Raw genomic sequence first — 22870 nt, 5'->3', positions numbered from 1 at the left:
CAATAGAAGCAACCGTAATCTACCAAGCATAAGTAATTACTGTTAATAAGTATGTGTGTTTGTATAATTGTTTTTCACATAGCTGATATGACTCTATGTATAGTATTTTGTATCCTAACTTTTTTATAAGCAGCATTTCATGAGCGTTTCCTTATGGCTCTAAATACTTTTTGGGGGGGGGTCATTTTGTGTTTTATTTTGAAAAATTAATTTTTCTTCTAGTTTTATTGAGATATAATTGACATAGCACTGTGTAAGTTTAAAGTGTACAGCATAATGATTTAATTTACATACATCGTGAAATGATCATCATAATAAGTTTAATGGACATTCATCATCTCATATAGATACAAAATTAAAGAAAGAGAAAAAAGTATTTTTCCTCGAGATGAGAACTCTTAGGATTTGCTCTCTTAACAGCTTTCATATATAACATACAGCAGTGTTCATTATATTAATCATGTTGTACATCACATCCCTATTACTTGTTTATCTTATAACTGGAAGTTTGTACCTTTTGATTGTCTTCATCCAATTCCCCCTCCCTGAATACCCTTTTAAAAGTCAGTTTTTACGGGATAATGTGTGTACATATTTCTGAAGGCACAGGCTTGTAATGAAAAACAGCAGTCCCTCTCCCATCTCCACATTTTACATCCCAGCAGCAATTGTCTATCAAAATCTTTTATCTACTGCTTCTGGAGTTTACCTTCATATTTCTAAATAATATCAGTTTTAGATATTACCTTTTGGTTTCCTGTTATGAAAGCTGAGGATTCCATAATAGTTCCCCTCATCTCATTCTTCCAATATTGTTGTGTCACAATTTTTGTTCTTATTGTAACTATAAATATTATTTACTGATCCAAGAGTTATACTTTGCTTAAACTTCCCTTTTTGTACAACTATTTTTTTAACCTTGGGATTAATTGCTTCATTTATTGTTTGTTAGTTTTCTCTCATTTACCAATTCTTCCCAGAGACTCCAGCAGATTTATGAAAACCCCCAATGCCATTTTCCACGTGATCAAATGCATCAGGTAATCCATGAGACCCATTTCCTTCTGGAGTCCTCCCTCCTGGGCGCAACTTCTCCACCCCTGGACCCCTTGTTCACCTGTTCCTTCCTGCTGCATCCTTCAGATGCTTTCTAGGCCAGCTGCATCTCTGTCTTAAGGTGTATCTCTTCACCATCACCCTGGAAATTCCCTTTACATCTTTCCTGCTAGATCTTGTTTTCTTTTTTCAGTTTCATAGAGTAGCTTCTTGGGAAAAAGTGTACAGAAGTTAGTTGTTTGAGACCTCTTGTATTGGTTATCTATTGCTTTGTAATAAATTACTCCAAAATTTAGTCGCTTAAAACAATAATCAACATTTATTATTTCGCAGTCTCCATTGTCAGGAATTTGGGAGCCACTTAGTTGGGTGGTTCCGACTCAGGGAATCACATGAAGTTGCAGTGAAGAGGTCAGCCAGGGAAGCAGTTGTCTGAAGGCTTGAGGGGGGGCTGTAGGGTCTGCTTCCTAAGTGACTGACTTCCAAGGCTGGCAAGCTGTTGCTGGTTGTTGGTTGGAAGCCTTAGTCCCATGGGCCTCTCCACAGGCTGACTGAGGGCCCCCATGACCTGGTGACTGTCTTCTCCCAGAGTGAACGGGTCACGAGAGCAAGACAGAAGTGACAGGGTTTTTAATAACTTAGATTTCTGCCACATTCTGTTCATTAGAGATGAGTCACTAAGTCCTACCCACATTCAAGGGAAGAGGAATTAGACTCTACCTTTTGAAGGGAGGCATGTCAAACATTTATTGGACATGTTTTAAAACCCTACATCTTTCGTGTCCAAAAACATCTTAACTCCCAATTCAGAGTATGGAATTCTAGATGGTAAGTAATCATGTTTCCTCAGAATTTTGAAGGGATTTTTCCATTGTCTTCTAGCTCCCAGTATTGCTTATGAGAAGCCTCTTATTTTGATTCCTGATCCTTTGTACGTGACCTGTTTTCTTCCTGAATACCTATTTTTCTTTATCCTTGGTGCTGTGGAACAGCAAGATGATGTGCCTTGTTGTGTGTCTCTTTTCATTCATTATGAATACTCAAAGGAACCTTTAAATCAGGAAACTCATATCTTTAGTTCTGGGAAGTTCCTTATATTGTTCTTCTCCATTATTTTCTGTTTTCTCTTTTTGAAACTGTTATTGGTTGGCTGCTGGACCTTCAAGATTGATCTTTGAATTTTCTTATATTTCATATAATTATTATATATTATATAGATCTTATATATCTTTATTGTACCTCCCTCCACCCCTCTCCCTTCATTTTTTAAAAATTTATTTATTTTTGGCTGCGTTGGATCTTCATTGCTGTGTGCGGGCTTTCTCTAGTTGCGGCAAGTGAGGGCTACTCTTCGTTGCAGCGCGCGGGCTGCTCATTGCAGTGGCTTATCTTGTTGTGGAGCACGGGCTCTAGGTGCGTGGCCTTCAGTAGTTGTGGCACGTGAGCTCAGTAGTTGTGGCACATGGGCTTAGTTGCTCCACAGCATGTGGGATCTTCCCAGACCAGGGCTTGAACCCGTGTCCCCTGCATTGGCAGGTGGATTCCTAACCACTATGCCACCAGGGAAGTCCCTACCCCTCCCTCCCTTTATTCTTATTTTATTCTTTTTTAGAGCATATTCAACTTTCTCATCCACTCCTTTTACTAAATATTTTATTTCTATTATGTGTTTAATTTCCAAGAGCACTTATGCCCTCTGATTACTCATTTTTTAATATTTTTTCTAACTCCTGTTCTTTCCTTATGGGTGTAATCGCTTTCCTCTATGGGTATTAAATGTAGTTGTTTTGAATTTTTTTTTTGTGTCTTGACTTGTGTCTGTTTCTTTATACTTCTTTTTTGTTTGTTTGTCTCTGTGTCTTTCATTTCGATGCTTTTCACAAATAACTAGTCCTTTGGCCATCATTCATAGTTAAGAGTGAGTCAGTACAGTCTGCCTATGTGCAGAGCTTGTCAGCTGCTGAGCTGTGGAAGTTTTCTTCTCACTGGTGAGCCTACCATGATGAAGAGGGCTTTCTGTCTCTAGGGCTTTTCATGTATTTTCCCTCATCCAGACCCTCCTTCATTTCTTTCTAGATTTGGAAGTATAACTCAGACTTTTCAGAATATTCCCCCTTCTCTCATTCTTTCTTTATGAAGTGCACGCATGTGTGTAGTGTACATAATGCAGGTATTGGGGTTCTGTCTCAGTTTAGTCACCACGTTCAGAGATTATGGCATGACATTGTGCCCCTTCCTTTGTCTGAGAACTACAAGTGTGGTTTGTTGATTTATTTTGTACATATTTTTGTTTATTTCATTATGTCTTAGGGAAGAGAGAGTTTATGATCTGGGTTCATTTGTAATCTTACTCTAGCAGTTTCTCCCTACTTTTTGAATTCTGAATTTTTGGTGTCTGCAGAGTAGTAGTATGGATGTACAATAATTTATGTAGCCAATACTCTATTACTGGATTTTACTTTGTTCCTAGTTTTTGGCATTACAAGTATTGCTGTTGTGAGCATCCTTTTCCATACAACATTGGTCGAGGTTGTTATTTCCTTAGGATGGAATCTTCAGTGTAATTACTAGATCAAAGGATACAATCAGTGAAGTCCTCAATACTTGTTTCTAAATTACTTTCCAAATTGTTGAGTTGGTTTATATTCTCAGTATCGGTTGGCATTGTTTATTATACTTGAAAAGAATGAAACAACTTTGTCAAGTGAAAAATAATATCACATAATGCACATTTTAATTTGCACTTGTGTTTTCTGTCTCTCTTTTTGGCTGATTTTGGCAGTGAGTATAGATAGTATTTAGATTTTTCTTACTGACTTATCCATGCTTGTTTAATTCCATCTTATGGTTATTAGGCCTTTGTCATGTTGTAAATATTTTTTTATTGCCTTCCTCTTACTTTTATTTGCTTTTTAATGTGTTTTTAATTTCTGTGTGCATAGTTTTAAAAAAATAACTTGTCCTTCTAATTTTTGTGCTTTGAAAGACTTCTCTCACCCCAACATCAAATAAAGAGTCCCCATCCTTCCTTTAGTTCTTTGAAGCTGATATTTTTCTTTATTTTTTGGCTGCATCAGATCTTAGTTGCGGCACATGGGATCTTCATTGAGGCATGCAGGATCTTTTTGTTGTGCTGCGCGGGCTCTTCGTTGCAGCGTACGGGCTTCTCTCTTGTTGTGGCGGCTGGGTCTTCTCTCTCTAGTTGTGGTGCGTGGGTTCCAGAGTGCGTGGGCTCTGTAGTTTGTGGCACGCGGGCTCTCTCGTCAAGGCACGGGAGCTCAGTCGTTGTGGCCCGTGGGCTTAGTTGCCCCATGGCATGTGGGATCTTAGTTCCCTGACCAGGGATTGAACCCGCGTCCCCCTTAGTTCTTTTGGATTTCATTTCGTAAATTTAACTCTTTAGTCCATTAATTTTTTTGTATAACATGAGGCAAAGAACCTGAGTTTTTCTCTATATAGTTAAACTTATTTTTCTGTTGTCATTTATTGTCATCAGGTTTCCAAATGATTTGAAAAGTCACCCTTTTCATAAAATTTCCCATAACCAATGGGTCTATTTCTTGGCTTTTAAATTCTGTTCTGCTTATCTTTTCATTCCAGTGTATCCCACTTTAAAAAAAAATGATTGTAGCTTTTTAATATGGTTTACTCTCTGGTAATGCTAGTCTTTGAAAATCTCCGAGGACTCCATTCCAGGTTGGGAACTGTGAGGTGCCTAAGTCAGGGAACTGCCGAAAGGGAGCTGGTTCTGAACCCAGGCCAGCGGGAGACGAGTACAAACATGGAACCTTGGAGCCACTTTCCTGGGGCTCCCTGGCATTGCCCTGATGAGAAGGAGCATAGGTGTCAGCCTGCAAAAGGGCTCAGTCAGCCTGCAAAAGGGTTCAGTGAGCCCTTCACTAAGTATAGGTGTGGAGATTGGAGGGTTGTGGGATTTTGAAGCCAAACATGTAATTATAATTAGTAATACTTTAAAAAAGCTAAGTTACCTATTGACTATAGAGGCCTCTCCAGGCACCAAAGCAAGGGAGTTTGGATGCCTCTTTCTTTTCTAGGTGTCTTTTAGCTGCTTCATTATGACTTTCCTTCTCAGGGAAAGTTGTTGAGGGGTTGGGGATAAGGGAGAGAAGATCAAAGAAATAACAGTGAGGATAGAATCAAGATACTTCTATTTGTATACTTTAAAATATACCTATTATATTTTTAGAGATAGCTTCAAACATTTTAGTCCCATTGTGGCTTTTTTTTTTTTAAATTGTAAAGAATGATTGGTAGATTTATTTTAGAATTTCTGCTTGGCCTAGGGCAAATTTATCAATGGAAAGCAAAGAGAATGCAGCAGTTAAACTTCCATATTCTTTTTTTTAATGTTAATTTTTACTTAAAAGTTTTTTTAAAATTGAAATATTCTTAAAAGCAAAAGCCTTATCACTCCTGCTTAGCATTCGGAGTCATCTTTGGTTGGAGAATCCGGCTCTATTTATAGCTGTCACACGATCTTGACTGTGGCCACAGCCTGCTCTCCCTTTTTCTCTGCTACATAACATTTACCAATTCTTGTAATACAATGTAGATAAGGCTAGAATATCTGTTAGACTTCGCCAAAGGCAGAGGGGTAAGTAAAAGGAAGTAAGCATAGAGAGTAGCATGTAATGAGGTAATTTTTCATATGAGATCTAGTTTTAGTCTTCTTCAGCTTTGCTTTCTCTCTAGCTCCTGGATTGCTTCAACCTGACAAAAGCCATCTTTTCTCTACCACTCAGGAGAACCTTCAAGCATGTGTAGACTCTAAATTTCAAACCCAAAAGAGAGGACTTCATAAGTGACACTGGGAATGCTGAAAATGGGCATGGCTAATGCCATCCACAAGAAATCATAACTAACTGCATTCCAGTGGCCTCTATGAGACAGTCACATCTAGCTATATATCTGGCCCAATAGGCTAATATCCTTACTAGAGATAAGGGTGTGGTGGATGGGTGGAAATCTATCATAGCTTTTTATATAATAAATCTATATATTATACTGATGTGTGTTCTATGGCTTTTAAAATAAGGGATACAGTGGGCTAGAAGTAGTAGACCTGGATTCTAGTCTGATTTACTAGTGAACAGTCTTGTCTCTTAGCAAGTGACTCAATCTTTCTGTAGGTTTGTTGAAAGATTTGGATATAATTAATCTGTAATTTTAGGATTTTGACTATAATTGAATTGTTTAAAATAATTGTAAAGTTTAGATTTGAATTTTTCTCCTGGTGATATATTAGTCTATTTTAATATAATTCTGCGATATTAACAGGGAATTGTTCTGATGAGAAAAAGTGATCCATTTTATAATGATATACTTTATAGGACAAGGTCTCCATTGTGGTACAGGTGGGACCTGCTTATATTTAAAAGGGGCCATGGGAGCTTACTATGAGTTTTTTTGTAAAGTAAATATTTGCCTCTTTATTTATCACATATACATTTAGATGTTCTTAAACAATTTAATTGTATATATTTGTCCCTATATTTAGATTCTGTATTTTCTAGTGTTAGTTTATTCATATATTTGACATTTTATCATTAAAATTTTTAAGTTGAAATTAAACAAAAGCGCCATATGTTAAAATACTTTAAGAGTGAGTTATTTGGTACTTTTAGTTAAGATAGACTGATTTGTTCTTTCTACTTATGTGTGATCTGCTTTCTTTTTTTTTTTCAGAGTGAAAAGCTTTTGTTATATGATACAGTGCAGAGTGAACTAGAGGAGAAGATAAGAAGGCTTGAAGAGGACAGGCATAGCATTGATATTACCTCAGGTGAGGGGAATGCTGTGACTGTCATGTTTAAGTGACACTAAACCTTTGGTTTACTGAGGTGTCTCGCTGTATGTAGTCTCCTTTACATATGTTATGTAAATGAAGTGTCCTAATGAGAGAGGAAGGGGCAAGACTGCTAAAGAATCTGATATGATTGTGATCGTTGCTTTGATTTGGACTCACACTTCAGAAAGACGTAGAGAATGGAGCACATGAAAGGGAACAAAACAGAAGCGAGACAGGAACTATAGGCATAAGATAGTATACTACAAGAATAGTAAGAATATTATTAAAACATAAGAATAGTATTGGAAGACAGCTGTAGTATATGTTCTTTCCTCTAAGCCTTGAAAGATTGTCATGTGGAAGAAGGAATAAAACCCTTTTCTGTTTGGTCCCACACAAACTAGGACAAATGGATGGACTTTCCAGGGAGGCAGATTTTTGTCTCAGGAAAAGGAAATACTTACTACTAATTAGATCAGTCCAAGGTGAAATGGCTTTTTCAGAGGTACCGTGGAAAGGCTTTCTACACTGGATGGAAGATTTACTGGGTTATCCTATTGTTCTTGCATATGTATTATTTTACTTGTTATAAATTCTATTTCTCTGATATGGAGTAGACAGAGTGGACAAGCTGAGCTCTAATGACGCATTACTTGTAGTTGGGTGACTACAAGTGACAGTCACTTTAGCTTTTCTAAATCAGTCTCCTCCTATAATTGAAGTAGTGAGACTATCTGCCTCAGAGGTAGCTTTGAGGATTAGTCGAGACCATTCATGTGATGTATATTTACCACAGTGCCTGACATATGTTTATCAGTTATTAGTCACTAAGTGCCAAGTTGAATTTTGCTCTAATAAAAGCAGAGGAAAATTCAAAATATATAACTGCTCATGAAATTATATATAGTCATATATATATGTATAGTATACACATGCAGTATATAAACATAGACACCAATGAAATTTTGCTACTATGAAATTATATAGTCTTTCTTTCCTCCTTTGATCTCTAGAAATCAGCTAATACTTAATTTTTATTTACTTGCCAGAGCTGTGGAACGATGAGCTTCAGTCAAGAAAAAAGAGGAAGGACCCTTTCAGTCCTGACAAAAAGAAGCCAGTTGTGGTTTCAGATATCCTTTTTCAAATTTTCTGGGTTTTTTTGTTTTGTTTTGTTTTAATGTACATTTTTGCATTGTGCATATCTTTGTAACTTTTGTTAGTATACATTGTCTTTATTTGCAAGATCCTGTAATAAGCGAAAGATGATTTATAAAACCGATTGAAGGCACAAGGGTATAGTTTAGATTAAGAGGAGTATGGAAGGAGTAGAAATTTAGTAACGATCCCAACTTTGAAATTAATATGGCTTTGTAGATCACAAGGGCTTTGATATGAAGCAGCTGTTTAGTATGTAGCATGATTGCTTAATTCTCATGTGTACTTTTTTTTTTTTTTTTTGCGGTACGCGGGCCTCTCACTGTTGCGGCCTCTTCCGTTGCAGAGCACAGGCTCTGGACGTGCTGGCTCAGCGGCCATGGCTCACGGGCCCAGCTGCTCCGCGGCATGTGGGATCTTCCCGGACCGGGGCACGAACCCGTGTCCCCTGCATCGGCAGGCGGACTCTCAACCACTGTGCCACCAGGGAAGCCCTCATGTGTACTTTTTAACATTTTTAATGTCTCTGAAAGTGGAGTGTCTTTAAATTAAATTAGTATGTGCATTCAGTCTTGGCATTCCCTTTGGTACCCTTCTCTCTCTCCTGCCTTTTTCCCCCCACCTCAAACCAGTGATTAGGTTGGTGGTATATCTTGCTATCCTTGATACCATAGGACTAAGGGAATATGGTTATAACATCTGAAGTACTGGAACATATTTATCCTGGTACTAAGTTTTTTGAAGAATAATTTGAAGTCAGAATTCAGCATGCTGAAGGTTTTTGTCCAGAGGTCATTGTTCCATTCTCTGAAAAACAGAAGTTTGGAAGTATAATTCAAAATGTGAAATTCTTACAGCTAAATTGACCTTGACTTTTCAACGTCCGTATATAGTTTATATGCTACAAGATCTTGATATTCTTGAAGACTGGACAACAATAAGGAAGGTATGATTAAAGAGCAGTGGAATGCAAGTATATTTTTTATAGTCTACTTTTTAAGAGTCTATGATTTTTCACTAATACATCAAAATATTATTGTAAATATGCTTTACTTTGCAACAGTCTCTCTAAGACAGTTAATACTAATACAGATAATAGTGAATTGCAAGAGTTTTTAAAATAAATTTATTTATTTATTTGTTTGTTTATCTTTGGCTGCGTTAGGTGCTCGTTGCTGCGCGTGGGCTTTCCCTAGTTATGGCGAGCAGGGGGCTACTCTTTGTTGCGGTGCACAAGCTTCTCACTGCATTGGCTTCTCTTGTTGCGGACCATGGGCTCTAGGCGCACGGGCTTCAGTAGTTGTGGCATGCAGGCTCAGTAGTTGTGGTGCACGGGCTTAGTTGCTCCGCGGCATGTGGGATCTTCCCAGACCAGGGCTCAAATCTGTGTCCCCTGCATTGGCAGGAGGATTCTTAACCACTGAGCCACCAGGGAAGTCCCTGCAAGAGTATCTTAAGAGATGCATGTCAGCTGTTTGACTGTATTTTCCTGTGATAATGTAATTAATAATTCATGCAAAAGTGCAGAAAAGCATTTATTTAGGTTACCCCAAAATAATAATAAATTACCATTCTGTGCCTAGTTCTTAGCCTGATAATGGCTCATGGAATACACTCAATAAATATTTGTTGAATAAACGAAAGTGAATATTTGAACCCTTATCATATGTCTTGCATCCTGTCTGTAAACATTCAAGCATTATAGGATTTTCTGTGCTTGTTTGAAAGTGGAGACTTGTTTTCTTATTAAATTTTTCTATTTTCAGAAGCTTCTTAGTTGAGAATTTGAGATTATTTCGGATATTGATAACACCTCTAGGAGAAATTGTTATTCTTTTTATATATTCCTATGGTCTTAGATATTACCAATTTATTGAAGCAGCTAAAGATCGTATTTCACTGTTTTTGTTATTGGGCTTATCAGTAGTGTTGTATATATTAAATAGAAACTAAAATATACTTTGCCTATGAACTCAGACATCTTTCTTCTTCTTTTTTTTTTTTTAAATTAAGGCAATGGCTACACTGGGTCCACACAGAGTGAAAACAGAACGTAAGTCATTTAGTCTGAGTTCAGAAATCTTCGCTATGGAGACTTTTTTTTTTTTTTTTTTTTTTTTGCGGTACGCGGGCCTCTCATTGTTGCAGCCTCTCCCATTGTGGAGCACAGGCTCCAGACGCGCAGGCTCAGTGGCCATGGCTCACGGGCCCAGCCGCTCTGCGGCATGTGGGATCTTCCCGGACCGGGGCACGAACCCGTGTCCCCTGCATCAGCAGGCGGACTCTTAACCACTGCGCCACCAGGGAAGCCCTGTGGAGACTTTTTAAGTCAGTCCCCTATCACTGGTTTCACTTCATCAGTGAACACTATCCCCAGAATTATGAGGAATTCTTCTGGAGTCTTTGTCTCATGTAAAAGTTTCAAGATTTCTGAATGGAATGTATTTCTTCTTTTAGTGTTTCAACTACATTTCAATTGCTGATAATGGATCAGTAATTTTAAAAGTATGTACTTAGTGTTTTTTATGGGTTCAGTAATTGTGTAGGGGAGGTTTTAGGAGTCCGTGGATGGCCTTCAGGGAGCCTGTGAATCCTCTGGAATTGTGGGCAAAATTTCTTCTGTGCCTGTGTTTTCTAGGCGAGAGATTAGAGTGCTGGCAGTGGGATTCATCAAGAAAATTTACACACCACTAAGATTTACACATTCTGATATGCCTTAGTAAAATTTATATCAAATTATACTATTCACAATTTTTTGGAAAGTCTGAAATCACTGCCAAGATAGTGATGGGCATTATTGTCTAGGGTAACTTTCTCTGTTTCTGCCTACTTTCACTGTATATGAGGTTTCCTAATCCTAAGAACAATGAAGCAAGAATTTTAAATAAAACATGTTTTAAATACGAAGAGTCGTATCCCAACAGATAATCTATAAGAGATCAATTTCTATTTTATATTTAACCCAAGGATTCTTTTAAACGTTATATGATGTCAGGAAATTGTTAGCAATATTGTACTAAACTGCTTCCCTTGGGAATTAGGTGGAAGGGCAACTACCTATATTCTGAACATTTTTGAGTCATGGATTCCTTTAAGAGTCTCACTACACGGTTGAGTGGGTCTCCTCCCCGACCCCTGTTATGTTATCTTTAGCATGTGTACTATTTGTTTTCTTCATGGCACTTAACACAATTTGTAATTTTTTATTGATCGTTTACATGTTTACCTGTCTCCTGAGAGAATTGTAAGCTCCACAAAGGTCAGAAACATCTCTCTTTTAGTCGCAGTGCTCAGAAAACATTTGTTGAACGAATGAATGAGTGAATACTTATTGAACACCTTCTATATAGGAGGCACTATTTGAGGTTCTGGGAATACAATGGTGCAACAGATGGACCTCCTAGAACTTCCTTGGGGGGAAGCAGAATAATAATGTATATGTAAATAGATAACTAACAGATACTGACAAATTGTAATAATTGCTATGAAGGAAATATAAAGCTGTGATGAAGATTAACTGAGGAGTGGGTAGAGTGGTTGGGGAAGACCTTTCTGAGGTGGTGACATTTGAATGATGCAGAGGTGTGTATTTCATGGTATGCTTTTGACAGTGTGTTTCTATAAAGAACATTTTTTTTCTCTGCATGAGTTTATCTGGTGAATCTCAAACCATTTCTAGGATTTCAAAATGGAAGTTCTACTTGAGGACATTTCCTTTTTAGAATCAAAGTCCTGGGGAACTCTTGGAATATTTATTAAACTTTGCTTTTTTGGAAGTGTCAGCTGCAGGGGAGAAAATATGAAAAATATAATTTTCAGTAGAAATATGACAATTCAGATTTTAAATCTCACTTGAAGTTGGCACTAGTAATTGATAATATATCTGCTTCTCCTTCTTACACTTGTCTAGTTAATTGATTTATTATATATTGTTTAGCTTTATTAAATAGCTATATTAAAAACTGAATGAATTATATAAAAATGTAAGAAATGAAATTCTCTTGTTTTCATTAGATTTAGGTTTGTTATCTAAGAAATATTGTTAGTGTTTTTTCACATATATGCATGGGTTGGTGTTAATACTTAATGTTCTGCACTTTTCTTCTGACAATGTCTCATTAATATAACAGTTTTTGAACTGATCCCTTTAGCACCTGTGAAACTGGAAAAACACCTGCACAGTGCTAGATCCGAAGAGGGAAGATTGTATTATGATGGTGAATGGTATATACGTGGACAGACAATATGTATTGACAAAAAAGATGAATGTCCTACAAGGTAAAAAGCCTTTATCATTTCAGTGCTACTCAGTATTAGAGTTTACCACATTGTTGTCAGTAAATATTTGCTGCTTCCATAGTGCATTCATAATACATTATTAATTCCCTATGGATTCTTTTTTTCTCTTGACATATGATTTGATTAGCATGTTTACACACCAGTATTAATTTTATACACCAGAGTTACATATTAAGTTCATGGACACAAGCATTAACACAAATGGAAATGTTGGAATTATTTAGCCAGGTAAGAAATCCCATTTATTAATTCTTATAATAGATGACTTGCTATGATCCTAATATTATGACCTTTAATCCAGACTGTTATGAATTTGACAGTATGCTGCCACAGTGTGGCTCTATTAATCCTTAACTTTTGGGGGTCTATTACAGTATTTTAGATTAAAAATTTGCTTCAATTAGAATGGGAAAGGAATTGAAAATTAACAAAAACTTAGAGTAGTGGGAATTAAAGTATAACTTGAAAACTGAAAATTGCCTTTTAAAAAACTCAATCTGTCTAGGCTTAAATAGAGTTTATATAATTATTTATAGAGCCTTATAAGTTTTATCTGGTGTGGCCTTTGGAAAATATTATTGCCCATTGCTGCTTTAATTCCTTTAGTAGTTTAGGATTTAATCCTCAGAGTAGTAACCTTCTACAGTAAGAAACTATCTTTTTCTAGGCATCAGTAGTAAATAAAGTGTTTGCGTTTAGTATAGAATACTCATTTCAGGATCAGTGTGTATAGTAACTTTTCTCATAGAAGCTCATTGAGCTAATTAATTACTAGGTTATACATGATACCCATGGATTCTTTGCTTTATCTTATTGCTTTTGAGACATTTAACTACTACTACTTAGCATAAATGTGGTTAAAAAGGAGATGAAATAGCATAAAAGAGGATTAAACACATATATTTTTAGAAAGATGTCTATGTAAAGATTAGTAGTGTTAAAAAAAATCTGTACAAGTACCACAGATGCTTGACACTGGGAATTAAGTTTGGCATTTGAAAGATTTCCTACTGCCAAGGCTGATATGAGTTGGAGGTGTAATACTACATAAGGAGTGGTGTTAGCTCCACTTTTTCGTCTTTTGGAGGTGGGGTGGGAATGGAGTTAGGGACAATGTGCTTTTAATAGTTCTAGTAGTAAGTTTTACCAACTCTATTAAGAAAAGAAAGGAGATTATCTATTAAGTGTTGCTGAATGTGATATTTTTGACAGCATGCCCTGCTGATAGCATTCCGATAAATGACAATTACATACCTGAATCTACTCTTATAGTCCAGCTATTTTGGTTTTATAGTTTGTGCTCTAAAATGAGTGGAGAAGGCATATTGTAATTCATTCATTCGTATTTTTTTTCTTTTTAGTGCTGTAATTACAACAATTAACCATGATGAAGTTTGGTTTAAGAGGCCTGATGGAAGCAAATCTAAGCTTTACATTTCACAGCTACAGAAAGGAAAATATTCAATTAAACATTCGTAATCATGATTTAAGTGTTATCTAAATCTACCTTATTAGTGTTACCAAGTATGATGTGCCATGGGAATAAAAAAATATATTCAGTAACTTAATATTCTCATCGAATCATGAGAGACTGTGTATTTGTAGGTAGTACTCTAAATAGACCTCATGTTGATATGTTATTGAAAGAGACAGTGATAAAAGTTTAATCATGATCATTACATTTATTTGCCTTTTTGGCCCAGTGACCAATAGGTATATATGGTAGGGGTTTCTTACTAAACTTTTTTCTTTGGTTTTTATGTAAATCTGTCTTACCTTTAGCGAACTATGTTAGCAATGGCTACATTTATCTGCAGTTTTCTTGATTTTCAGTGTCTTTGTCACTGATCATATATTTGTAAATAAGCCCTATAAAATGTTTCCTATAAATGGTTTGTAATAGTACATTTGTGTCAAATCAGAATTGAAATTTAAACATATATACGTGAGTATGTATAGATGGCATCATCAGCTTATTTAGAACTGATGGCCTTACTTTGCAATCTTGTTTTACCCGAAATTAAGCTATTGGGTTTGAAAGCTAAAAGGAGCACTTTTGTAGACTAGGAGCTTTCCTTCTCCTTTTCCTTGATTGTATGGAGGTGACCTATTTTTACAAATTATACTTCATGTTGATTAGAAATATTAGTGTCAAGTAATAACATGCTTCTACCTTTATTTCTTGTGAACCTTTCGAGGGCAGGTATATATGCCTGGTATTTATGATGCAGTATGTAAGTGGTGGACAGTAACTGACAGTATTGTGGTGCTTGCTGTACATGTCTGATCTTTTGAAACAGATTTTTAGTAAGCATTTTCCAGAGGTAAAACTAGATTCGTATCCTAATTTTATTCCTAGGGCAAAATAGACAGGGATGATCTCCTTGAATCTATTCCCAAATTAATATTTTTATCTTTGGTGTTTCTACACTTTAAGGCCACTTGGTGCAATTTAGAAAGCATTGGCCTCTCTTCCCCTAGTCACATTCAAAATTAACTTCTAAAACCTCAGGAACAGTACAGGGAATTGAAACCCTCAATATGGCAGCACAACTGGCTGTAGTATATATTAGGGTACAACCAAATCAGGTATTCCTGGTGGTCTTGTGCACTTTAATTTCTGTTATATTGAGACTTAAGAGGATGAGGAAGAGATCTACTTATTAACACTTAGGGCAGGAATATCTGCATTGTTCCATTTGTTTTCTCGCTATTTTACCTCTGCAAACATCTTCCTGTGCAGATCACTACTTCACAGTTGCCAAATGTTAAAATATTTGACTTCTGAAATTAATTATCAGCAGTTATGTACGTTGTTCTGTTTCTAATTAACCTTAGCAAATGTACATAATGTCATAATCTGATAGTATTTGACAGTACTTATGTATACAATGTTTCATAAGCATTTTTAATAATATTTGGATTTTTAAATTTAGTATATAATAAAAAGATGTGTTTGCGTGTCATTCGTAGTGTCTTGAATGACTTGTGCACTTTTATTATTTATAACCTGTCTACTTCTAAGAAGGATTTAAGGCAATTTACATTAATAGATATGGAGTGTCGGAGTGTTGAACAAATGTTTCTGCATCCCTAAACCACAATTCAACCTCTATTGGCGTATATTTAGATATTTAAGGCAGCTAAGTTATATTTAATTTAAATATATGCATATATATTCTACTTTAATAAAAGTGTACCGTGTAAGTTCTGAAATTTTAAGTAGAAAGTCTTTATTTTAAAAACTGACTATGATTTAGTACATTTACTTTCAGAACTTCAATGTTTATATCATATGTAACTTTTCCATAATATTGATACTGATTCAGGTAAGTGTATGCTTGTCTATGATTGAAATACTATAAAATATATTTCGTTGTTGGCAGTTTGCCATTTGACTTCTGGTCAAAAACGGTCTAGTTTAGGGGAACTGTTAGAATCTGCAAAATGTGATCTAGCAGCTGCTGGTACTTTGTTTACGATCAGACTCTGTCTTAGTATCAATATATGGACCTTAACTGTCACAGCTTCCAGGATTTCATGTTTGGTCTATCCCTTCTCGACATTTCCCATTAAAAGAATCTAATCATCAGTAATCCAATTCATCACTAATAATTATTAGCAAACACTAATGTACATTCCTCATTCTGTCCCTTCTTCTCAGTGGACACTGAGTACTTTTCATTGCAAACTTCTTCACGTAAAAGTTGTTTTGATATGTGTGTTGTTACTCAGAACTCAAACACCACTGACAGAACCATGTACAATCTTAAATACTTGATAATTATTTAAAAAGAAGAACAGGAACGTTGGTTATTTCTGATTTTGTTTTTGGATCCAGTAAGTCCAGTACACTAAAACTGAACTAAAATGAATTGATAAGGAAAATGGTTGTAGGATGAATGAATACACTAGTTAGGATTTATGTAGTCTCTTGCCAAGTTGGAATATAAATGATTTTAATTGCTAAATGTAAGGAAATGTAAAGTATTTTTCAAAGAACACAAAAGCTCAGAAGGAGGTTAGGGAAAATGTATGTTCCTTCTATTGTCTTCATAGATGAACTACTGGAAGTGTGCCTGATATGTCAGGTGGGATTAATTGAGGCGGTTTCCCTCATTGGTCACTGTGGCTCAGAGTCTTGCCCCTTACTTCATAGGCCCAGAAACTTAAACTTTATTCATATGCCCTGTTGTGGGCTGAATTGTATCTCCCCCGCCCCTCCAATGCATAATTTGAAGCCATCATACCCATTACCTCAGAATGTGACTGTATTTGGAGATGGGGCATTTAAAGAGGTGATTAAGTTAAAATGGGTGTTAGGTTGGGCCCTCGTCCAGTCTGACTGATGTCCTTATAAAAGGAAATTTGGACACAGAGAAATTTGGACAGCAGATACGTGAACACAGAGGAAGGACCATGTGAAGACAGTGAGAAGTCCACCACTTGCAAGCCAAGGAGAGAGGCTTCAGGAGAAACCGAACCTGCCAACACCTCAATCTTGGACTTTTAACCTCCAGAACTGTGAGAAAATACATTTCTGTTGTTTAAGCCACGCAGTCTGTGGTATTTTGTTATCAAACTAATAACATGCCTGAGTTGACAGCTCTGGGGGAGTTAGACCGACCCATTCACAGTGGATTGAAGTGACAGCCGAGTGTCAGTTTAATAATTTTCACTGAGAAGGAGACCAGACTCCTCAAGTCAACTACTTGGCATATTTTTTCCTTCTAGGAAAATCTGTGTGAAAGCAAACTTGGAATCAAAAGATGGTTTTGTCGAAACTTGAAGGGGTCACCTGTCCTCTTGTGAGATAGCCCCTTCCTGGTATTGTGCCAGACACATTGTTATCATCTTATTTTTAAAAAAATTTTATTGAAGTATAGTTGATTTACAGTGTCATGTTAATTTCTGATATACAGCAAAATGATTGTTATACATATATATATTCATATTCTTTTCCATTATGGGTTATCTCAGGATATTGTATATAGTTCCCTGTACTATACAGTAGGACCTTGTTGTTTATCCATTCTATATATAATAGTTTGCATCTGCTAGTCCCAAACTTTGAACGCATGCTTCCCCAGCCCCACTTCCCCCTTGGCAACCCCAAGTGTGTTTTCTGTGTCTGTGAGTCTGTTTCTGGTTTGTAGATATGTTCATTTGTGTCATATTTTAGATTTCACGTATAAGTGATATCATATGGTATCTGTATTTCTCTCTCTGACTTACTTCGCTTAGTATGTTAATCTCTAGGTCCATCCACGTTGCTGCAAATGGCATTATTTCATTCTTTTTTATGGTTAATATTCCATTGTATACGTATGCCATATCTTCTTTATCCATTCATCTGTTGATGTACATTTAGGTTGTTTCCATGCCTTGGCTATTGTGAATAGTGCTGCTATGAACATAGGGGTGCATGTATCTTTTTGAATTATAGTTTTGTCTGGATATATGCCCAGGAATGGGATTGCTGGATCATGGCAACTCTATTTTTAGTATCTTATTTTTGATTTTATTTTTTCCTGGTGCTCTGCTGACCAGGATCTCACTGTGCAGGCCTGGTCCACAGCCCCCCTCTAAGTTCTTTCTATATTATGTGCTTTGCTACTCTGCCCAGTTTATTGGACCAGTGTGGCCCCTGGCTCATGGACAGCCAGTGATAATAATACTGGTAATTCGAATGCCTGCCATGTGCCAGGAACTATGTTTAGTATATAAACAGAAAGTCATTATTTAATATTTTTCATGTTGGAAACAAAATGAACATAAATGTCAGAATTCTGATATGCTTACTTTATAAATTTACCATATATTAGGAATTTCTGGGGTTTTTTTCCTCAAGGTATGCAAGGCAAAAGATTGTGGCAGAACTTATATTTTGAATGGTCTTAAACTTAGTTGATTATCTCAAGTTGCTGATCTTCCTGAAAAATGTATATATGTTATATATGTTATCTATCATCTATCTTCTTTCTATCTATCATCTATCTATAACTAGAAAGCAACTATAAGTCTAAAATTTCTTTGTTCCTAAACTTGAAGTTAATATATTCTCTTTCAAAGACACAATTTATTAAAGAAGGTCAAGGGGAAAAGTTATGTAGTAACAATCTTTAGAGTTCATTTTTCCTTTCCTTTTCCATTTTTCTGTATCTAATAGAAGTCTGAAGTGGGTGAACTTGCCAGGAGACTGTTGCATTCTCTTGAAGAGAGAAGAGCCATAATTCTAGTCCAGAAGCAGGCCACATGGTAGCATTTCATCTCTGCTAGTAAAGATTATAATTTATGTTAAACGGCTTAGGAAACCAGATCCTCAGGCAGAGGCTAAATGATACCTGCTATTAGTGGGATGTTGAAAGAAATATATTTCGCTTATTATTGAGCAAATATGAAAATGTTATTGGTAATGGCAAAAATAGTGAAGTGTTTTCACTTCTTTGAAGATAAATTTATGATTTCAGTGTATTATGTTTAAGTACATTTATGGGTAATTGCACTTATTAAGGAAAGACGATTTAAAAAAAACTTCAGGTACTGTTTAAATTATTCATTGGCTACAGCAATTTTTTTTTATTGGGGTATAGTTGTTTTGCAATGTTGTGTTAGTTTCTACTGTACAGCGAAGTGGAGTTCCCTGTGCTGTACAGCAGGTTCTCATTAGTTCTCTATTTTGTACATAGTAGTGTGTATATATCAGTCCCAATCTCCCAGTTCTTCCCCCCCCCAACTCCCCCACCACTATAGCAGTTTTTGATTTGAAGCTTACCCTCCATGGTGTTAACCTATACGTATTTTATCAATATACTTATATATGTATAAATAATGACAGTACCCACTATGTCAGGGCCAAATTGGTTTGGGCCTTTCCTATACACCCTTGAGCTGTACCGTCCCTCATGCCCAAGGGTCTTTTGGGAGGTTTCAGGCTTCTCATAGTCAGGGGAGCCCAAGGGTTGTGTCTGCTCGTTCCCCTTCCCCTCCTGTAGAGCTCTCCTCTCCCTCCTCCTGGTGTGACTGCTCAAGGGAGTTCTTAGCACCAGTCATGGTCATGGCCCAAGTCCACTCTCTGCGAGGCTGCCGAGGTGAAGGAAGACCAAAGAAGGAGAGGATGCTGGTCTGTCCACTGCCTGCAAGATGCCTCCTGTGTCCTCTCCTAGTTCTCTGGACTTCCTCTTTTTCTCTCTCCATTTTGAGCTTTAGAAGATTCCATGACTTATATTGGTTGTTTTTCTGCTAGGTAAATAAAATAGGGCAAAGCAGGACCCATTATTTACATTAAAGGAATATTATACGTACTCTTCTGTGCTTGTCTTTTTCTTTAATGTCAAGACTTTTTATTAATCACCTTTAAAAATTAAAAAATATATATATATTCTTTTTCAGATTCTTTTCCATTACAGGTTATTACAAGATACTGAGTATTGTTCTCTGTGCTATACAGTAGGTCCTTGTTGTTTATTTTATACATAGTAGTGTGTATCTGTTAATCCCAAACTCCTAATTTATCCCCCTCTCCCCATTTTCCCCTTTGGTAACCATAAGTTTGTTTTCTATGTCTGTGAGTCTATTTCTGTTTTGTAAATGAGTTCATTTGTATCTTTTTTTTTTAAGATTTCACATATAAGTGATATATGATATTTGTCTTTCTCTGTCTGACTTACTTCACTTAGTATGATACTCTCTGGGTCCATCCATGTTGCTGCAAATGGCATTATTTTGTTCTTTTTTATGGCTGAGTAATATTCCATTGTATATATGTACCATATCTTCTTTATACAGTCATCTGTCGATGGACATTTAGGTTGCTTCCATGTCTTGACTATTGTAAAAAGTACTGCCTATAGCAGGTATTTTATTTCTAAAACCCAGAACTGATTTTTTCACTCCTGGCTGAACTTCAGCTCTTTTGCCCAGCACTCCAGTTCTACTTTTTCCAGAAACTGTTTCTTCCCCAACCATGTGGTTCCAATGGGAGCATCCATCTCTCTCATGCTCTGCCGTTCTTGGTCACAGTTGTTTAGATTAGGTGGGTCTGTAACTCAGGCTGCCCCAGCTGGGACCCTCCCCTGGGATCTTTCAAATTATATCTGTGGAAAGAGAGTCAGTCTCCCTTTTTAAATGTAAGTGGGAAGACAATTAAGCAATAGGCAATTAAGTTTCCTGCCCTGTGGAGAAAGATGACATGGAGAGCTGAAGAGATGAGAGACTGTTCTTGGCATTTAACTTCCTGCTTCCAGCTAACCCACAGTCCACCTGCACCCAATCTTCCTCATGTTACATGAGTCTTCTAATAAATACCCTCCTTCTAATTTTTTTTTTTTTTAGCTTACAACATGTATCATGAACACCAGGGCTTCAAATTCTATTGATTTCCATCTTAAAAAAACAATAAACTTTTATGGTTTCACCACAAATTCAAGGAATAACACTAAAGGTATTGGTAGAATTGCAAACGTTCCCCTGAGAAAGAAAAGCAGTCCCTGACAACTGGGAACTGTCTGGCACTGGCCTTTGTGTTCTGTTGAGCATAAACAATCGCATAGAACATCAACATCAAACAAGGCCACTCTGTGCCCGCGATGAAGTGAGACGAAAAAACCAAGACCCTGCTCCCCCTCATAATCTTGTGTAAGTATAGACAAAACCAAGGTCAGCCTGCCAACCACAAAAATCTGAAAGCTTCCCCTATCCTGGCTAATATGAACAGCTGCTGCTGTTTTATCCATGGTGGCTTTGGCCTTGTTTCATTCCTCCTGCCTTATAAATAAGATTTATTAAAGTGCCCAATCACAGAAGTGCCCCCACTTCCTGACAGTATCCCATCCAGAGCCAAGCCCCACTTCCATGAACACAACCCCACATCTCCCACTATAAGTCCAAATCTTCTAAGTCCTTTCTCACACCTTCTTTCTCAGACACCCACAGCCCCCATGGTGCGCTCCCTCGTTGCAGTGAGCAAGAAACCCAACTTGTTTAACTATAGGTGTGTTCCTGGTCGTCTTTGGCTGGAGGGCACTGACACATGGAACCTTTAAAACTGTTTTGCTTGAAGAGCTTTTTAAATTAGATTTAGTCTGAAGATACCTAGGTATATTCTGGACAGTGTTCTGGGAGCTCCCTGTATGTAATTATAGTGACTGATAAAATACTGTAGGCTTTCATTTTCAATTACATTGTAGAAGAATCATGAAAGACAAGGTGAAAGGGTATTTCATGAAAGACATTTGTACTGCAGTCTAACTTAGATAGCACTTTGCTTCCCAAACCAGAAAATAATGTTAATATTTTAACTACATTAACCAGGGACTCTCCTGGAAATGTAAAAGCTGTACTACGATTGCATTTTGATTAAAACCTGAAGGTGGCAGTAAATTCTTACAAGACTTAGGTGCTTAGTTTGGAATTTGTATTTTTTCTTTTAATTATTCAAAATCGTATAGTGAGACTGCAGTCACATTTAATTCTGTTGCGTACTAATTAAGGGATATTCAGGAAGAAGATAAAGTTCGAAACAAGCATTATATTGTTATTACTGTTTATTGACTGAAAAGAATTCACCATGTAAAAGGCTTAGGAACATTGCAACGGATTATATGCTTTAGAGTTACTACAGAAACAGAGTGTGGAATTAAAAAAAGGAAACAGAACTTTTTGTACAGATCGAAGTGCTCTGAAGGGATGTGGCAGTAAATAGTTTGTCTATTAAATCAATAACCCTGTTGTAAGCTTTGCTCCCCACTTCTCCAATTTTATCCTCAGCATTCTTAAAATAGTTTTGTATGGTTGTGTTTTACCCAATAATCTACTTATAATCAATAGAATCTCTAGACTGTTATTAATCAGGAATGGCCTAGCTGATAATTCAATAAAGAATATTTATAAATAGCAAATTAATAAATATTCACACTGGAAAATGAATTACTTCACTGATCTTTTATATAAAGATCTAGAACTAGATTGCTTCATAGTTCCTTCTCTTAGGGTATAAACATTGTCATTGAAACATTGAGTTATACCCAAAGTTAGGGTGATGTTTTAGTGACCTCAGTATATAGGCATACGATTATTAGAGCTTTGAAAATTGGGAAGCATAGACTTTCTATAATCTTTCTAGATTAAAGTTAAAATAAACAGGTACTGTATGTATTAGTGGGTAAATACACAAAATAGTTAAGTTTTTTGAGCAAGATAAATGATATTTTAAATATCTTCCAATACCATGCTGACATAGGAGTAATTATCAGTTTAGAAATTATTAATATGGATGATCTGAATTTTAAGATATAATTTTATCTCTCCACTTAATTTTATTAACTATTTTAAACTATTCAACTCTATTTTTAAGATTGTAGTATACTAATAAATGACTTTATCAACCACAGTAAATACAACTTTAATTTTCATAATTACATAGAATTTATTTTTATCATTTGTTATCGCCATCTCTCTTAGGCACTCAGAAATTTTACATGAAGAATGAAAGAGGTTAGTCATGGGTTGTTTATTTTTGACCAGGGAAAAATGTAAAGTTAGAAGCAC

The 22870-nt window shown here is 36.3% G+C and overlaps 1 protein-coding gene across 5 annotated transcripts in view; it reads left to right on the top strand.

Annotated features, from left to right (window-relative positions):
- Positions 1-17016, top strand: part of BRMS1L (BRMS1 like transcriptional repressor) — a 41416-nt gene extending 24400 nt beyond the window's left edge. For 2 of the 5 annotated variants that reach the window (XM_079914766.1, XM_079914763.1), the window contains 6 exons: positions 6763-6859; positions 7915-7998; positions 8905-8969; positions 10037-10076; positions 12175-12301; positions 13684-17016. In XM_079914766.1, coding sequence (XP_079770892.1) covers positions 6763-6859; positions 7915-7998; positions 8905-8969; positions 10037-10076; positions 12175-12301; positions 13684-13801 — 531 coding nt within the window. In that variant the 3' untranslated portion in view covers positions 13802-17016. Of the gene's footprint in view, positions 1-6762; positions 6860-7914; positions 7999-8904; positions 8970-10036; positions 10077-10480; positions 12302-13683 lie in introns of those variants that run through there. The other 3 variants (XM_079914764.1, XM_079914762.1, XM_079914765.1) reach the window with 2 other exon arrangements.
- Positions 17017-22870: the final 5854 nt, after the last annotated feature.

Source organism: Stenella coeruleoalba (assembly GCF_951394435.1).
Source record: "Stenella coeruleoalba genome assembly, chromosome: 2".
NCBI lineage: Eukaryota > Metazoa > Chordata > Mammalia > Artiodactyla > Delphinidae > Stenella > Stenella coeruleoalba.
The sequence above is the reverse complement of the archived record's forward strand: the minus strand, read 5'-3'. Positions and strand labels throughout refer to the sequence as shown.